The following is a 13,881-nucleotide window of genomic DNA, read 5'->3' as shown; positions in this document are numbered from 1 at the left end:
GCTCCGAGTTGGCGCGTCAGGAGGGAATTTGGCTGGAGTGAGAAAGAGGTGAGAGTGAGCAGGATTTACGGATTTTTGCAAGGAAACTACAAATTTCTAGGACCACCCCCTTCCTCTAATCCCGTTGTTTTTTGCACAGTGTGTGCCTGCGCTCATTTACTTTCAAACACGTTTCCCTTTTTAAAGCCTGGAGCTGGAGAAAGCGCTGCCGCCTGCGGGGCCAGGGTAAGGCGGGGGACCCTAGAGGGTGTGCGGTGTGGTGGGGGCTCCCGCCGGTGCGGACCAGGGCGACTGCGGCTTTAAGGACAAGGCAAGGGCTGGCTGGGAGTTGTTGGGGTTAGGGACCGGGGAGGGGTGGGAAGGTAGGGGTGTGGGGAGGAGCCCTGATGTAAGAATGTTAATGAGAGGCTCCCCAGCCCAGCCCCCACCACTCCCCACCCCCACCTACCCCACCCGCTGGAAATACAAGCCCAGCCTCGGAGCGCCTTGTGTGGTAACACGCTCCGCGGCTGCCACGCTATTTAAACGCGGGCTATGGATCCAGGAACCGGCGCGAATCAATGAGATCAAACGCGGGGGAGATGCACCGTCAATTACAAGCACTTGGACAAGTCTAACTTTTTTTTCTTTTACAAATACGCTTTCAAAAGCAATCTTAGCAACGCCCAAATAAGAAGCCACCTCTAAGCAAAATAGTATATATAAAGGGAGGGCGAATATATATATATATTTATAAGTATATATATAAATATATTACAGGAGTACAGGTTTACACGCGGTGAACTTTTTCTTTTCTTTCTCTCTTTTTTAAACGAGTGACACTGCAAAGAAGGACTCTTCCTCTGTCTTCTGGTGAAGGGGGCATTCTATTTTCTTAGTGCGCCCAAGGGGGCGCAGGGACCTCGGAGAGAAGAGTGGGGAGGAAAGAGGAAGGGTGGGTGGGGGGCAGAGGGCGAGTCAGCAGCGAGGGCAGGCTCTTTCCTGCGGCACCATGCCGTCCCTGCTGGTGCTCACTTTCTCCGCGTGCGTCTTGCTTGTCTGGGCGTTGCTGGTCGGCAGCACCAGTGGCGGTGGCGGCGGGGGCGCCAGCCTCGGCGGAGGGCGTCGGGAGAGAGAGGCGCTGCAGCCGCAGAAGATCGAGGTGCTGGTGCTGTTGCCCCAGGACGACTCGTACCTGTTCTCCCTGGCCCGGGTACGGCCGGCCATCGAATACGCGCTCCGCAGCGTGCAGGGCAACGGGACCGAGCGGCGACTTCTGCCAGCCGGCACTCGCTTCCAGGTGGCCTACGAAGACTCGGATTGCGGCAACCGCGCACTTTTCAGCCTGGTGGACCGCGTGGCGGAGGCACGCGGCGCCAAGCCCGATCTCATCCTGGGGCCGGTGTGCGAGTACGCAGCAGCGCCGGTAGCCCGACTTGCGTCGCACTGGGACCTGCCTATGTTGTCGGCAGGGGCACTGGCCGCGGGCTTCCAGCACAAGGACACCGAGTACTCGCACCTCACGCGCGTGGCACCCGCATACGCTAAGATGGGTGAGATGATGCTCGCCCTATTCCGCCACCACCAGTGGAGCCGCGCCGCACTGGTCTACAGCGATGACAAGCTGGAGCGGAACTGCTACTTCACCCTCGAAGGGGTCCACGAGGTCTTCCAGGAGGAGGGCTTGCACACGTCCGCCTACAATTTCGATGAGACCAAAGACTTGGACCTGGACGACATAGTGCGCTACATCCAGGCCAGTGAGCGAGGTGAGCAGGACTGCGCCCTCCGGCTTCCGGCCCTAACCCCACCGCCCTCGGCGTGTCTCCCCACACACGCGTCCGCTCCTCTGCGAACCCTACTGTACTCCCTGCACCGAGGACCCGGGGAGGACGTGCACGCGGGGATTCGCCCGGGTGTGCGCTCTTTGGCTGCGACAACCTTTGACCATCGCCCTTCGCCGTCGCGGGGTGAATGCGGAGGTCCGAGGGAGGTGGTAGAGCCTGGGGGAGGGGCGTCTGAGCCTGCAGCTCCCGAGTGCCCGGGTCCGACAGGTGCTGTCAAATCGCTTTGGTTTTTCCTCCTCCCTCTCCCTTCGCCAGCACTAGGCTGGTGATTGGCGGCGCACTCTCGGTGTCCTGCAGCCACCAGGGTCTGAAAGCGTCCCGAGGCCAGAGAGAACTTGTTACTCAGTCCCTTACCAGCGTGCGCCCCCTCCCAGTGCGGAAGCAAATGCATTCTCTCCGCAGCTGGCTAGCCGCTACTTGGCTGGCTTGGTTCTAAGGGTTTCCCTGGCGGCACCTTCCGCAAATCCTAGCTTTTTAGTTCATTGTTTCGCCCTTCTCATTTCTTTTGTGGCCCTTGTAAAAGAGCCTCTGTGGTTTCCACCAAAAATGCCTCGCTGTGTCTGGACCCAGGCGACACTCACTATCCGCCCCCTCCCCCAACCCCGCGCGTTCGGCACCTAGGTCCCTAAAGCGCCCTGAGCGAGGCTTTGCGAGAGAGCGCGCTGGGGAAGCGGTCGCTTTATAACCTTTGCACGTGAGCCCCAAGTTTTCTCCCCGGGTCTGAGGGAGCTTGAATAACTACCAAACCCGACAAAGCTCAAGGCTGAGGATGGAGGCTCCGGCTACAGGGAGCAGGGAGCGGGAGGAGAAACGGGTGGTCGCAGATACGTAATGGTAGAAGACCCCAGTGCGGTCGGTTTTACTGCAGTGTAGGCTGCGTGAAGGTGGGCTGAGATTCCAGCATAGTGCGATTCCCTCTTTCCTGGTGTCAAGTTTGGGGTGAACAGTGCTCGGGGAACTCTCCTCGGCTCCCCGCTTCGGGCGGCGCGCAGGCACCTGGATTGTCAACGTGCAGTCGGGCAAAGCTCGCCACGACCCTGCGCGGGGAGGTCACTGGCTAGAAGGGCTGAGCCAAACACAGGGCTAGTTCACTTGGCACGGGCAGGCAGCTGGGCATTGTGACCGTGGGACACAGGGCAACCGGAAGCTAGAAGTCTCGGGAACAGGTGAGAGTGGGCAGAAGATCTCTGGGGGATGGCTCGTGGCCGCCCCTTTGCCCAGTTTGGGCACTCCGACTGGGGAGTGAACGCTCTCTTTAGAGAGAAGAGGCGGGAGGTGTTGACAGTGGGGTGCATGGCCAAGTTTTGAGCGTTCGAACTCCAGGCTGTCTTCGCGGAATCCCTGCCAGACAAGCAGCGGGGGGCCGGTTTTTCTGATTATGAATAAGGGCACTTGTGTCCAACCGCTGCGGACTCTCCACGCCCGGCTGAGAAACCCGCATCTACTTCTTTCCCCTCTCCCAGTCCCCAGGTCACGGCAGAGCCCGGTAGACCTCAGGTTCCCCTGTTTCCCTGGAACCTGATACTTCAGCTCTGGGCTTTCGAGGGGCTGGCATTTCCAGGGCCTGGTTTTCAGGGCAGGAAGATCTGGGGGGAGGTGTCATCCTGCGGGCGCGAGGCGTGGTCTGCCAACGCGTCTATATTGCCACAGCCCAGAATGTCTGAATGCTGGCGGTGACCGACCCACGCACACAGGGCCTGAGATCCATGGCCTAAGGGGAGCATTCGGCTCCAATGAGGGCAGATAGGGCCACCAGTCCTCTCAGCCTCACAATGGTGTGGCTGAGGCAAGGGGTAGGGGGATGCCAGTGCCCAGGTAGGCCTGGGGGCTTCCGAAAGAGAGCTTGGATTACAGTCTGGTGCCAACGATTAATTTAATTCTGGAAGCCTCATACCTGTTCCCAGGTCTTTTTGCTGCTGTGCTTCTCCTCCCTCCCTCTCTCTCTCTCTCTTTCTTTTTCGTTTGAATTTAATGGTGAAAGTTTGCTGGGCTGAACTGTATGTTTTACACGTGATGAGGCTACCATTCTTACTTTAACGTCTATTTCCAACAGTGACTAGGCAGAAGGATAAATATTCATAGATATAAAACAAAACAGTTTCTCCGGTATGGCTTCTCCCCCACCCCATTTCCCCAGGCTCAGGTGAGTAAGTTGCTTAATCACAAAGCTCTCTCTGGGGATCTTTTACCCATCACCCTTCTTCCTTTGCCATAGCTGGTTAAAGTGTTAAAAAGGGTTTCAGTTCGGGGGTTTCCTGGCATTTGACTCACAGAGCACCTGCCCTGGCAAAAAAGGCTGGGCTGCTCCTAAGCCTCTTACCACAGGCTCCTGGGCTGAAGTGTCGGGAGTTGGGGCAGACCCTGTTGGGGATGCTGGGAGAGTTAAGTGAGCTAACACCCGGAATGTGCTGGAACAGGGCCAGGCACATACCGAATGCTCAGTCAACATGAGGTTTGAGACTGGTTAATTCTTATTTAATATATATGACGATAATCACCCTTACGGAGGTGGGGCCGTGCCCTGGGGAGAGAGCCTTGGCAGGAGGAGCAGATACTGTGTCTGCTTCGTGGCCTGGGGCAAGGCATTTACCTTCTCTGAGGCGGAATTTCCTCCTCCTGGAACAGTGAGGTCAGATGAGAAGCAGGCCTCTTCACGCTGATCTGGCCTTTGGGTTGGTGCTCACGCAAATATTAAAAACTTAACTAACCACAGTTTTGTCCTCGAAAATTCCATATGAAACGTCATAAAACCAGAGAGTGTCTGTTCCCCTTGACCCATCTTTTGGAGATAACGTGTTTAGCACTTTTTCTGAACTTATTTTCATCTTTAAAATCATATCACAAATGTTTGAATTTCTTAACGGGTAACAACTGATAATGTCACCACCTCAAATAATAATATGACTACAACTTCAGTGCTGTACTGTAGAATGAAGAGCTGAGGGGCACTGATCATTCCTTTCAGGGACTTACCACTGAAGTCAATAATTAAAAAAAAAATTTCCCCGTCCTTTGTCCTTAGCCAACATAGAGCATCACCGAAATACACACGCCTGAGTCTACATCAGTAAAAAAACAATGATCTTTACTTAAAACTTAATCAATTCTACAGTCCATGACAGCCCCCTATATTGTTCTATAGTGAACAATAAATTTATTTTTAAAAACACAAGTTTAAGTATGACAACTCTTTCAAGCAATAGAAGCCAGCAGTTGTTTTGTCGCTGCATCTTAGGAAACACAGAACTAGAAGTGGCACACACACACATTTTTGTATGGAGAACAGTAATTTTATCCTTTTAGTTATTAATATATCATGGATGTGGGCTTGTTAATAACTATAGAGACAACAGTATTTAATCAGAACAAGAGTCACTTATTTTTAGATTTAGGCTGGGGTAAATGACCAAATGGTCGATCAGCATAATTTTTAAGCAAAGAATGCATGATAAGTATAAAATAACTAGCACACAGCAGGGGGAAAAGAAGCATTGTAAGCTACAGTGTGGATACTCTGAATGTCTTTGGAGTGGATGAGCCTTTGTGAACAATAAAAGTAAAAGTGCAATCTCTATTTTGCAAATGAAATGCATTTCTGTATAGTGTAGAAATGGCCAGAAAGAAGTCTTTCCAATTTTCTTTCTGAAGATACTAATTTTATGGGAGTTAGTTATACAGTTACATAGATTAGGAAGTCAGAAGATTACACGAGTCTTATTAGGAACAAGCATTTGTTGCTTTGTACTTCCCATGTCTCACTTCCCAGAGGAAAGTATTTTCAACTCTTGCAACAATTTCTGTAGGTATTTGACTTCTAAATAACATGTGACTTTGATTATTTTAGTTTGAAGGTTTTTCTCCTGCCATCCCAGTGACAGATGAAAATTTAGTTCTCTTCTCCTGCGTATTAACCACATGCTCAAGCTCTCTTTGCAGACATCCTTTTAGAATGGTTGTGTAAAAATTTTTGGTTAGCTCAACTTTCAGTGTCTATATCCTTATTGCCTTCCAAATGTTATTTTTAGTTGGACCGTATCAGTTATTATAATGACATTTCCTGAATTGCTCTAGTTTTCCTTGGGTTAAAAAAAAAAGTTGTTTTTCTCTTGTTTGCTTTGTTTCTATGGACTTAGAACTGAATCATCCATCAACTCTCTACTGTAAGTCCCTGAGATGCTCCAGTTTGGTTATTTTCTAAGCACAGTTGTCACTCTGGGTTCTGCAACTCCTATTACCTCTCTTTCTCTCACACTAGATCCCTAGGTGTTTCTCTTTCTTAGTTTGTGTTCTTGTTTTGGTGGAGTTCTTCCTTCAAGAGCTTTCTCAGAAAGGATGGATGAGGGCTAAAGGTTGATACCTTTCATGACCGAAAATGTCTTCATTCTACCCTTATGAATTATTATGGAATTCTAGGTTGGAAATCATTTTCCTTCAAGATTTGAAGGATTGTCTTATAAATTTTGACATTGCTACTAGGAAGCTTCAATTGATTTGGGTTCTTGACCTTATTGTTTGTTATCTATTGTTTTTTTCCTGAAAACGTTTGGAATTTTCTTTTTGCTCTCAGTGTTTTAACATTGTGTTATGATGTACTTTCATGCCAGTATCTTCCCTTATGCACATCAGGGTATTGGAGGGTGCACCTTTTCAGTTCAGAGACTCATGTCTTCTGGTTCTGAAAAAGTTTATTTAATTATTTCTTTCAACCCCTTCATTTTCTCTGTTTGTCTTTCTAGAACGTATATTATTTGGATGTTAGACTTCCTGGATTGAAGCTACCTTTCTTACCTCTTTTCTCTTATTTACGACCTGTCTTTTAAAAAGAAATTACTCTTATTTAGATATTTCTTTGACTGCCCCCAATTTCTATTAAGTTTTTCTAATTTCTGCTATCATATTTTCAATTTGCAGCACATGGCATATATGGCTTTGGTTCCATAAAGTAACATCTCTTTTCTTTTTTAAGCTTAGGATTAAATGGAAAATGGATGCAAGAGTCTGATGGAGAATATGAAAATATGTTTTTTTTTTTTAAATTTTATTTATTTGAGAGAGAGTGAGCAAGCATGAATGGGGGTGGGGGGGGGACAAAGGTAGAGGAAGAAGCAGACTCCCCACAGAGCAGGAAGCCCAATGTGGGGCTTGATCCCAGGACCCCGAGATCGCATCCTGAGTGGGAGGCAGACGTAACCAATTGAGCCACCCAGGTGCCCCGAAAACATATTTTTATTATTGATAAGACCTTTCAGAAAACATGGATTTAGATTTGTTGCCAAAAGGACCCACCTACTGTTACTTCTCCCTTAATATGTGCCCTCTGCAAGCAGACATACACCTAAAAGAGGAAGGGAGAAAGGATCCAGCATGCCATTTTTGTTTTCAGACTCACTCACCAATCCCACAATTTACTCCTTTTCCTCTGGTGCAGGGAGAGGGATAAATGAAGGCACATCGAGGGATAAGGAGTCTCACCCTCTTAGAGGTTACTCCAGATGGAGATATGATACTGGGGAAAAGATATCATCCCTAACTCAGGTATGCCACGTGGACTGTTTCTGGTCCTTTGATGTGGCTTCTGTAGCCACCCCTTAGCACTTCTCTTGTCCATTCTTTTTTTTTTTTTTTTAAAGATTTTATTTATTTATTTGACAGATAGAGATCACAAGTAGGGAGAGAGGCAGGCAGAGAGAGAGAGAGAGGAGGAAGCAGGCTCCCCGCCAAGCAGAGAGCCCGACGCGGGGCTCGATCCCAGGACCCCGGGATCATGACCCGAGCAAAAGGCAGAGGCTTTAACCCACTGAGCCACCCAGATTGCAAAGTCACTTCCAGAAGGCACTGGGAGTCAGATAGTGGAGGATGCCATGGGACATCACAAGTCTTTGGCAAAGAGAGAAAGAGACCAGAATCACACCATCATCCCTCCTTTTTTTTTTTTTTAAACATTTTATTTATTTATTTGACAGACAGAGATCACAAGTAGGCAGAGGAGGCAGGCAGAGAGAGGGGGAAGCAGGCTCCCTTCTGAGGAGAGAGCCCGATGTGGGGCTCGATCCCAGAACTCTGGAATCATGACCTGAGCTGAAGGCGGAGGCTTTAACCCACTGAGCCACCCAGGTGCCCCATCATCCCTCCTTTTACAAGTTTAACAATTTGACCAAAAAGTGAGTATTTGTATATTTAATTATACTTAAATACAGCACAAATTGTCTTAATTGACCATCATTTAGACAGCCTGCAGGATTAGTTGTAGCTCTGTTTTGCTCCCCATGCTTTATTGACTATTGGTGAACACTGGTCATTGCATACTTCTCCTGATTATGGCCACACGCTTCTCACACTTGTCCATATACTCTCCAGGAATTGTCGCCAAATCCATTTTTATCAGTTGTACTTATTATAATAAGTGTGTAATTTAATTAGTTATTATATAAACTGATGAAACATGAGTAGGAGGAGAAGGCTATTTCAGTGAAAACTATTTTAAACCTTCTAACAGATTGTATAAAGGCAAGTTGCTAAAAATAGTTGCCGTTGAATTAGGCATGAATGAAACAGCCATAAGAGATTAGGGAACACCCTACAAATCTAGAAGGATTCTGCATTCTCTCTGCTTCGCCAGTGTCTGTAAGTGTTTTTTCCAACTTCAGCTGGGTCATAACATGCATTATGGGCTTCTTTTATGCAAGAAAAACAGTATCTTGCCCATGAACTTGAAAACCAGTTCTCACAAAGGGTTTAACAGCATGGTCAACACAAAATGGATGAGATCTAAAGTAATCGAAGTCTTCTCAGTTGGACACGCTGGTGCTCTGCATCACTCTTGGTCCGTCCCAGCAGGCACTGACATTTAAAGAAAGGTGTGTCTGTCAGAGGGTTTGGTCTTTGTGGTGATGGGAATAAGGAGAAGGAGATGGGCCAGAGCTGTAAAAATAGACAGAGAAGTGATGGGCGGTGGGGAGGGGGCAGTATCAGGCAGAGCCCATACAGGACTTAGGGAAACTTCTGCTCCAGGCTGAGGACACAGCCGGTTAGGTCCTGGGGAAGCACTAGCACTTGTATGGATGCTTAGGGTTACCAAGGCCTGATGTCTTTGGACACCTGAATCCTTCGGCTGACCTCCTGGATTTGGATTCCATCCTCACTGACATCCGCTGCTTACAATTTGGCTTCTTGTCTGGCATGTCCAGGGAAATACTGATGCAAATGTGTTTGAGTTTGTGACCATTGGGGTCCTCATTGAAGTAATCTGCATTTGAGAGTATCTAAAAACATCTGAGTTAGATTATTGGGATTCTGCCTCTAAGCAATGACTCTACTCTTTACGTGCTGACAGAATCAGGTTCTGTATCTGGGGGGTTTGGGGCCAGACTCTGGACTCTGATCAAATGATCACAGAATGATGGGGGCTGCTGGTGGACAGTCAGCTAGAGCCTCCGGGGTCCTTCTGTAGAGGCCCACTCTTGGAATCTGCACTCTTCAAGCTTGTCCGCCTTCAGCCTTTTCCTTACTGGCTGCTCTGTGGGACAGCATAGCTCTTTTAATCATTTTAAGGAACTGGAATTGAATCAGAGCTGAAACAAGGGTCTAGGTCATAATGAGTGATGAAGAGTTTCTTTCAAAGCTTCCTTGCTGAGGCATCTTGGAATTGGACTACTCACCCAAATATGTAACAGTATTTCTAGGCACAAACAACACCTACTCCCATAGTTACAGACCTTTCGGAATTTTGTATTGTTAAATCTTGTTCTCCAGAGCGTTAGCCTGTACAGTGAGCCCTTCTGTAGTAAGAAATGTCAGAGTCGTGATCTAACACTCTGAATTAACATGTGTAATAAACGAATTATCAACAGGCACCTGACCTTCTGTGCAGGTTGCCAAGGCAGCCTTGGCCCTGCCTGGAGCTTATTTGACGTTTTTCAGCACCCATGCTTTTACAAAGAACAGTCATATCACAGAGGGCTGGGTGCGTGGTGATAACGTGGGGACAGCCCCCAGAACCTTCTGGGTCTTCTCTCTCTGTGTATGCACTGAAACACAGCGGTCTGCATCATGGGGACCAGGGGCCACCGACAGTGATCAAATTAACTGGATAACGACCAGCACCTGCTTCACACCAGCCTTGTGTAGCTCTTATGGGGCGGGCCACAAGGTTCTGGAGCTGCTTGAAGCTTCTCAGACCTGACAGTGTGGGTATAAATGGAGAGAATATGAGGATGGACTTGGAGTCTTGTTAACTATTTCCTATACACGTTGAGACAGCTCGAGAAAAATGTTTCAGCGTTCAGACTGCAGAAAACTTACACCACTCGCTGCCTCCTCTGCTTTGCCAAACAACTGTTCTCCCTAAAGCCATTCAGCTTACTTTCTTAGGAAAATGTATTTTCCATGCTATGCAGGGCAAAAGACCGTTGATATTCTTCACTGGATTTTATTGGGCAAATCTGGTATCTTTGAAGTATTTTTTTAAAACTTGATTTTGAAATAATTTTATACTTTTGGAAAAGATGTAAGAAATTGTAAGAAACCTCTGTAGAGCCTTTGCCTCGACTGTTACCAGTTACATTTTGCTCCATATGCTTTCACTCCAAATCTCTTCCCCTCTCCTTCCCTTCCTACCACCTTCAAATACACACACACACACACACACACACACACACACACACACACTTATCTTTTTAGGAACCATTTGAGAAGTAAGTAGGGCCATGATGCTCCCTTACTCCTAAATACTTAAAGTGCGTGTTCCCCAAGAACAAGGACATTCACTTACAAAACCACAGTATAAGTATGAAAAGCAAAAACTTTAACACAGATGTAATACTGCTCTCTAATTTACAGACTTACTCAAATTTTTCCAGTTGTCTCAATAATGCCCTTTCTAGCAAAACTTTAATATTATTATTTTTTTAAGATGCGGGATCACACATTTAATTTTCTGTTCCTTGAAGCTTTTTAGGTTAGAACATTTCCAAAGCTGGGTTTTTGGCTGCTCTCCTGATTGGATTCACGTTGCCCATTTTGACCTTTTTGGTCCCGGGTGTAGGTTCATGCGTGTGCCCCATGGTTGGCGATGGTGGCTTCCATCACCCGGTGATGCCGGCGTCTGCTCACTTTTTCCACCGTCATGTTACTCTTCTTTCCCTTTGTGATTTGTAAGGCATGAGTGAGGAGGCGCCCTAGGGCTCTATTAGTACCCCGTTCCTTGTCAGATGTGCTCCTCCCCCGATTTCTGCGTCCTGGCTGTCCTATGGGAAAGGGGGTTTCACGCGTGTTGTTTGTTCCTTCCTCCCCAGTGGTGATCATGTGTGCAAGCAGCGACACGATCCGGGGCATCATGCTGGCAGCGCACAAGCACGGAATGACCAGTGGAGACTACGCCTTCTTCAACATCGAGCTCTTCAACAGCTCTTCCTACGGTAACTGTGCTTCCAGGTTCCCCCCCTCCAAGCTGTCAAAAGAGGTCCTAAGAAAGCCAGTAATTTGAATTACCTCAATAGACTTGGTTCCATTAAGAGGAACTTAGAAATTTGTGATAACTGAACACTCCGAGGACTTCTAATTTCTCAAGCTTTTCTTCTCTGAGAATTCAGAGTAAGAAAATACCTCCTACTTGGGGTGCCCTCGGACTGTCTGGGAGTGAGCATAGCTCCCTGCAGAGCTCCAGATGTTCATAAATCCAGGCCCTAAAGACCCCACAAACGTGTTTCCAGCTGCAGGTTGCCACCATGACGGACGGTTGGAATATTTGAATGAGATTTGGGCATGCTGTTTAATAGAAATAGATGAGAATATATGGATGTAGTAGGACATAGAAAAGCGTGTCACACATTGCAAGTGTATTATTTCATAAAACTTGCTTTGGTAATATAACTGTATGTGTGTATACATCTAAGCAGGTTACACATAGGTTTGTAATGGGCTGCAGTGTGAAAATAAAATAACCATTACTGTAAACTGAGGTAAAAGCATTTTGAAAGCTACTGCTTCCAGCCTCTCTTCATTCCAGATTACTGCCCAGTAAGCCTCCCCTACATAAAAGTTTGAGATCCACCAACAAATATGATTGAAGGCATATAATTCTTTAAAGTGGATCTGGGGGAGTTCCCAGTGTTCCCATTATGGAGGGTGTTTAAGAAGGCCATGAAGGTCACAGGTACAGAACATTTCCTCCATATGTGATTGAGGCTCTCTCTGAAGAAGACAGCATAGGACAGTGGAACATTTTCTCAAACACTGCACATTGGCTGCTCAAAGCTGAGCAATTATAGGGAATCATAAGTGTTACTTTCACAAATGGCTTGTTTATGCTGAGCTCTACTTCCCCGTTCTTGCTCCTGAGAGACAGACTCTAAACCTTAAAGCATACACCTCACTTTCCTGCTCTGATAGCCTGGCTTAGTCAATCAGCTCAAACAATAGAGCATTGTGCATAAACAGATAATAAAACACAATTCTCACAGGGCTGAAGAGAAGTTGATGAAACAAAAGTAGCTCCTGCTTCCTGTCGTGGATAAGATTGGAGATTTGAGGCTTAGAGGATAAACACCCATTTTTCCTCCCTGCTGCCATGGTTGTCTTTCCCCTTCTCTTTGCATAAGCAAAGTGGTGGTTTTACTTTTTGACCCCAGATCTGAATGTAATTATAATACTGGCTATAGTATTGAGTTCACTGAGATAGTGGTAGGGACTGGTGAAAATGAAAAACACTTATTCTGAATTTTGCAAGTTGGTAATGCAAACATAGAGAAAATGCATGTGAATGCACATTATAAATGGGCCAATGCAGTGTAAATATTAGGTACTGGAATTGCTTGCATTCACGGGTAAAGCTTGTATTACTTTTCTTTGCTAATTACAATACATAAGTATTATAGAAAATTTGAGAAACAGAAAATCACAAGGAAGAAAGCAAGTTACCATAATTCTGCCACCCAGCTAAAAAGTTTATTGAAAATATTTAGAAATATGTGCATCTTGCTTATTTTATTAAAAAAATTACAAAAACATTTTTCAATAAAGTGATACTATTTTAAGGGTGGCTACATAGGATTTTATAATGCTGATATGCCGTCTTTACCTAAGCAGTCTGTTTTTCAATATTTATGTTGCGTGCAACTTTTTACTATGAAGAACAATGCTATATTGAGTAACATTTATCCCTACATATTACCTGTGAGATAAATTTCTTAAAGTAGAATTTCTGGGTCAAAAGTTTTAAGTTCTGATAGATCTTACCAAGCTGACCTCTAAAGAGCTTTACCACTTGATGCTTTTGCAACAAAATACGAGATCGTCTGTTTTCCTGCATCCTTATGTCATCTAACTTTTCAATTATTTTATTCATTTTGAATTTCCATTTACATCCATAAGCAACATTGTGCAGTCTCTTCATTTATGTTCTGTACCATTCTTCTTGAGTTCATTCTTAGATATTATGTTTTCTGGTTGTTATTATGATCATGTTCTTTTCCCATTACATTTTGTAACTGTACTTGTTATATAGAAAATCTATGAGATTCTGTTTATTTATTTTGCAAGAATTCCACATTATTAAATCCTCTGTTTCAATAGCTTTTTATATTATTTTTGTACAGCAACAAGAGTTTTCCCCCATTTTGACAGTTGAACATCTTATTTTTCTTTTTTTATCGCATTGGCAAGAACCTCCAGAGTTTTCTATAACAATGGTTATCCTTTAATTTCTGACTTCTTGAAGTAGATGTTAAAGTCTCCTTTTATTTCTAGTTTATTAAATGTGTTTTTAAAAATTGGAAATGAGTGGGGAATGTTATCAAGTACATTTGACCTATTCTTTTAGTAAATTTCCCAAGACTGAGCCACTGTAGTATTCTTGGAATTAAGTGTACTTTGTCATGGAGACTTATATAGGTGTATTGTTGATTTTAGCTTTTTAGTATGTTAGTTAGGATTTTTGAGTCTGTATTCAGGAGTGAGATTGGACAGTAGTTTTCTTGCCTTGAGGTCGTATTGCCAGATTTTAATATCAGGTTTACTTTAGCTTTATAAAATTAATTGGGACACTTTCCATTGTTTT

At 45.6% G+C, this 13,881-nt stretch overlaps 1 protein-coding gene across 4 annotated transcripts in view; it reads left to right on the top strand.

Annotated features, from left to right (window-relative positions):
* Nucleotides 1-554: 554 nt before the first annotated feature.
* Nucleotides 555-13,881, top strand: part of NPR3 (natriuretic peptide receptor 3) — a 71,768-nt gene continuing 58,441 nt past the window's right edge. For 3 of the 4 annotated variants that reach the window (XR_006817785.1, XM_046000663.1, XM_046000662.1), the window contains exons 1-2: nt 555-1,748; nt 11,120-11,242. Coding sequence is in view for 3 of the 4 variants with exons in the window: in XM_046000663.1 (XP_045856619.1) it covers nt 992-1,748; nt 11,120-11,242 (880 nt within the window). In the remaining variant the exon portion in view is untranslated. The remainder of the gene's footprint in view (nt 1,749-11,119; nt 11,243-13,881) is intronic. The other variant, XM_046000664.1, reaches the window with a different exon arrangement.

Source organism: Meles meles, chromosome 3, assembly GCF_922984935.1.
Source record: "Meles meles chromosome 3, mMelMel3.1 paternal haplotype, whole genome shotgun sequence".
Taxonomy (NCBI): Eukaryota; Metazoa; Chordata; class Mammalia; order Carnivora; family Mustelidae; genus Meles; species Meles meles.
Note: the sequence above shows the minus strand (reverse complement) of the source record. Positions and strands in the feature narration are given on the sequence as shown.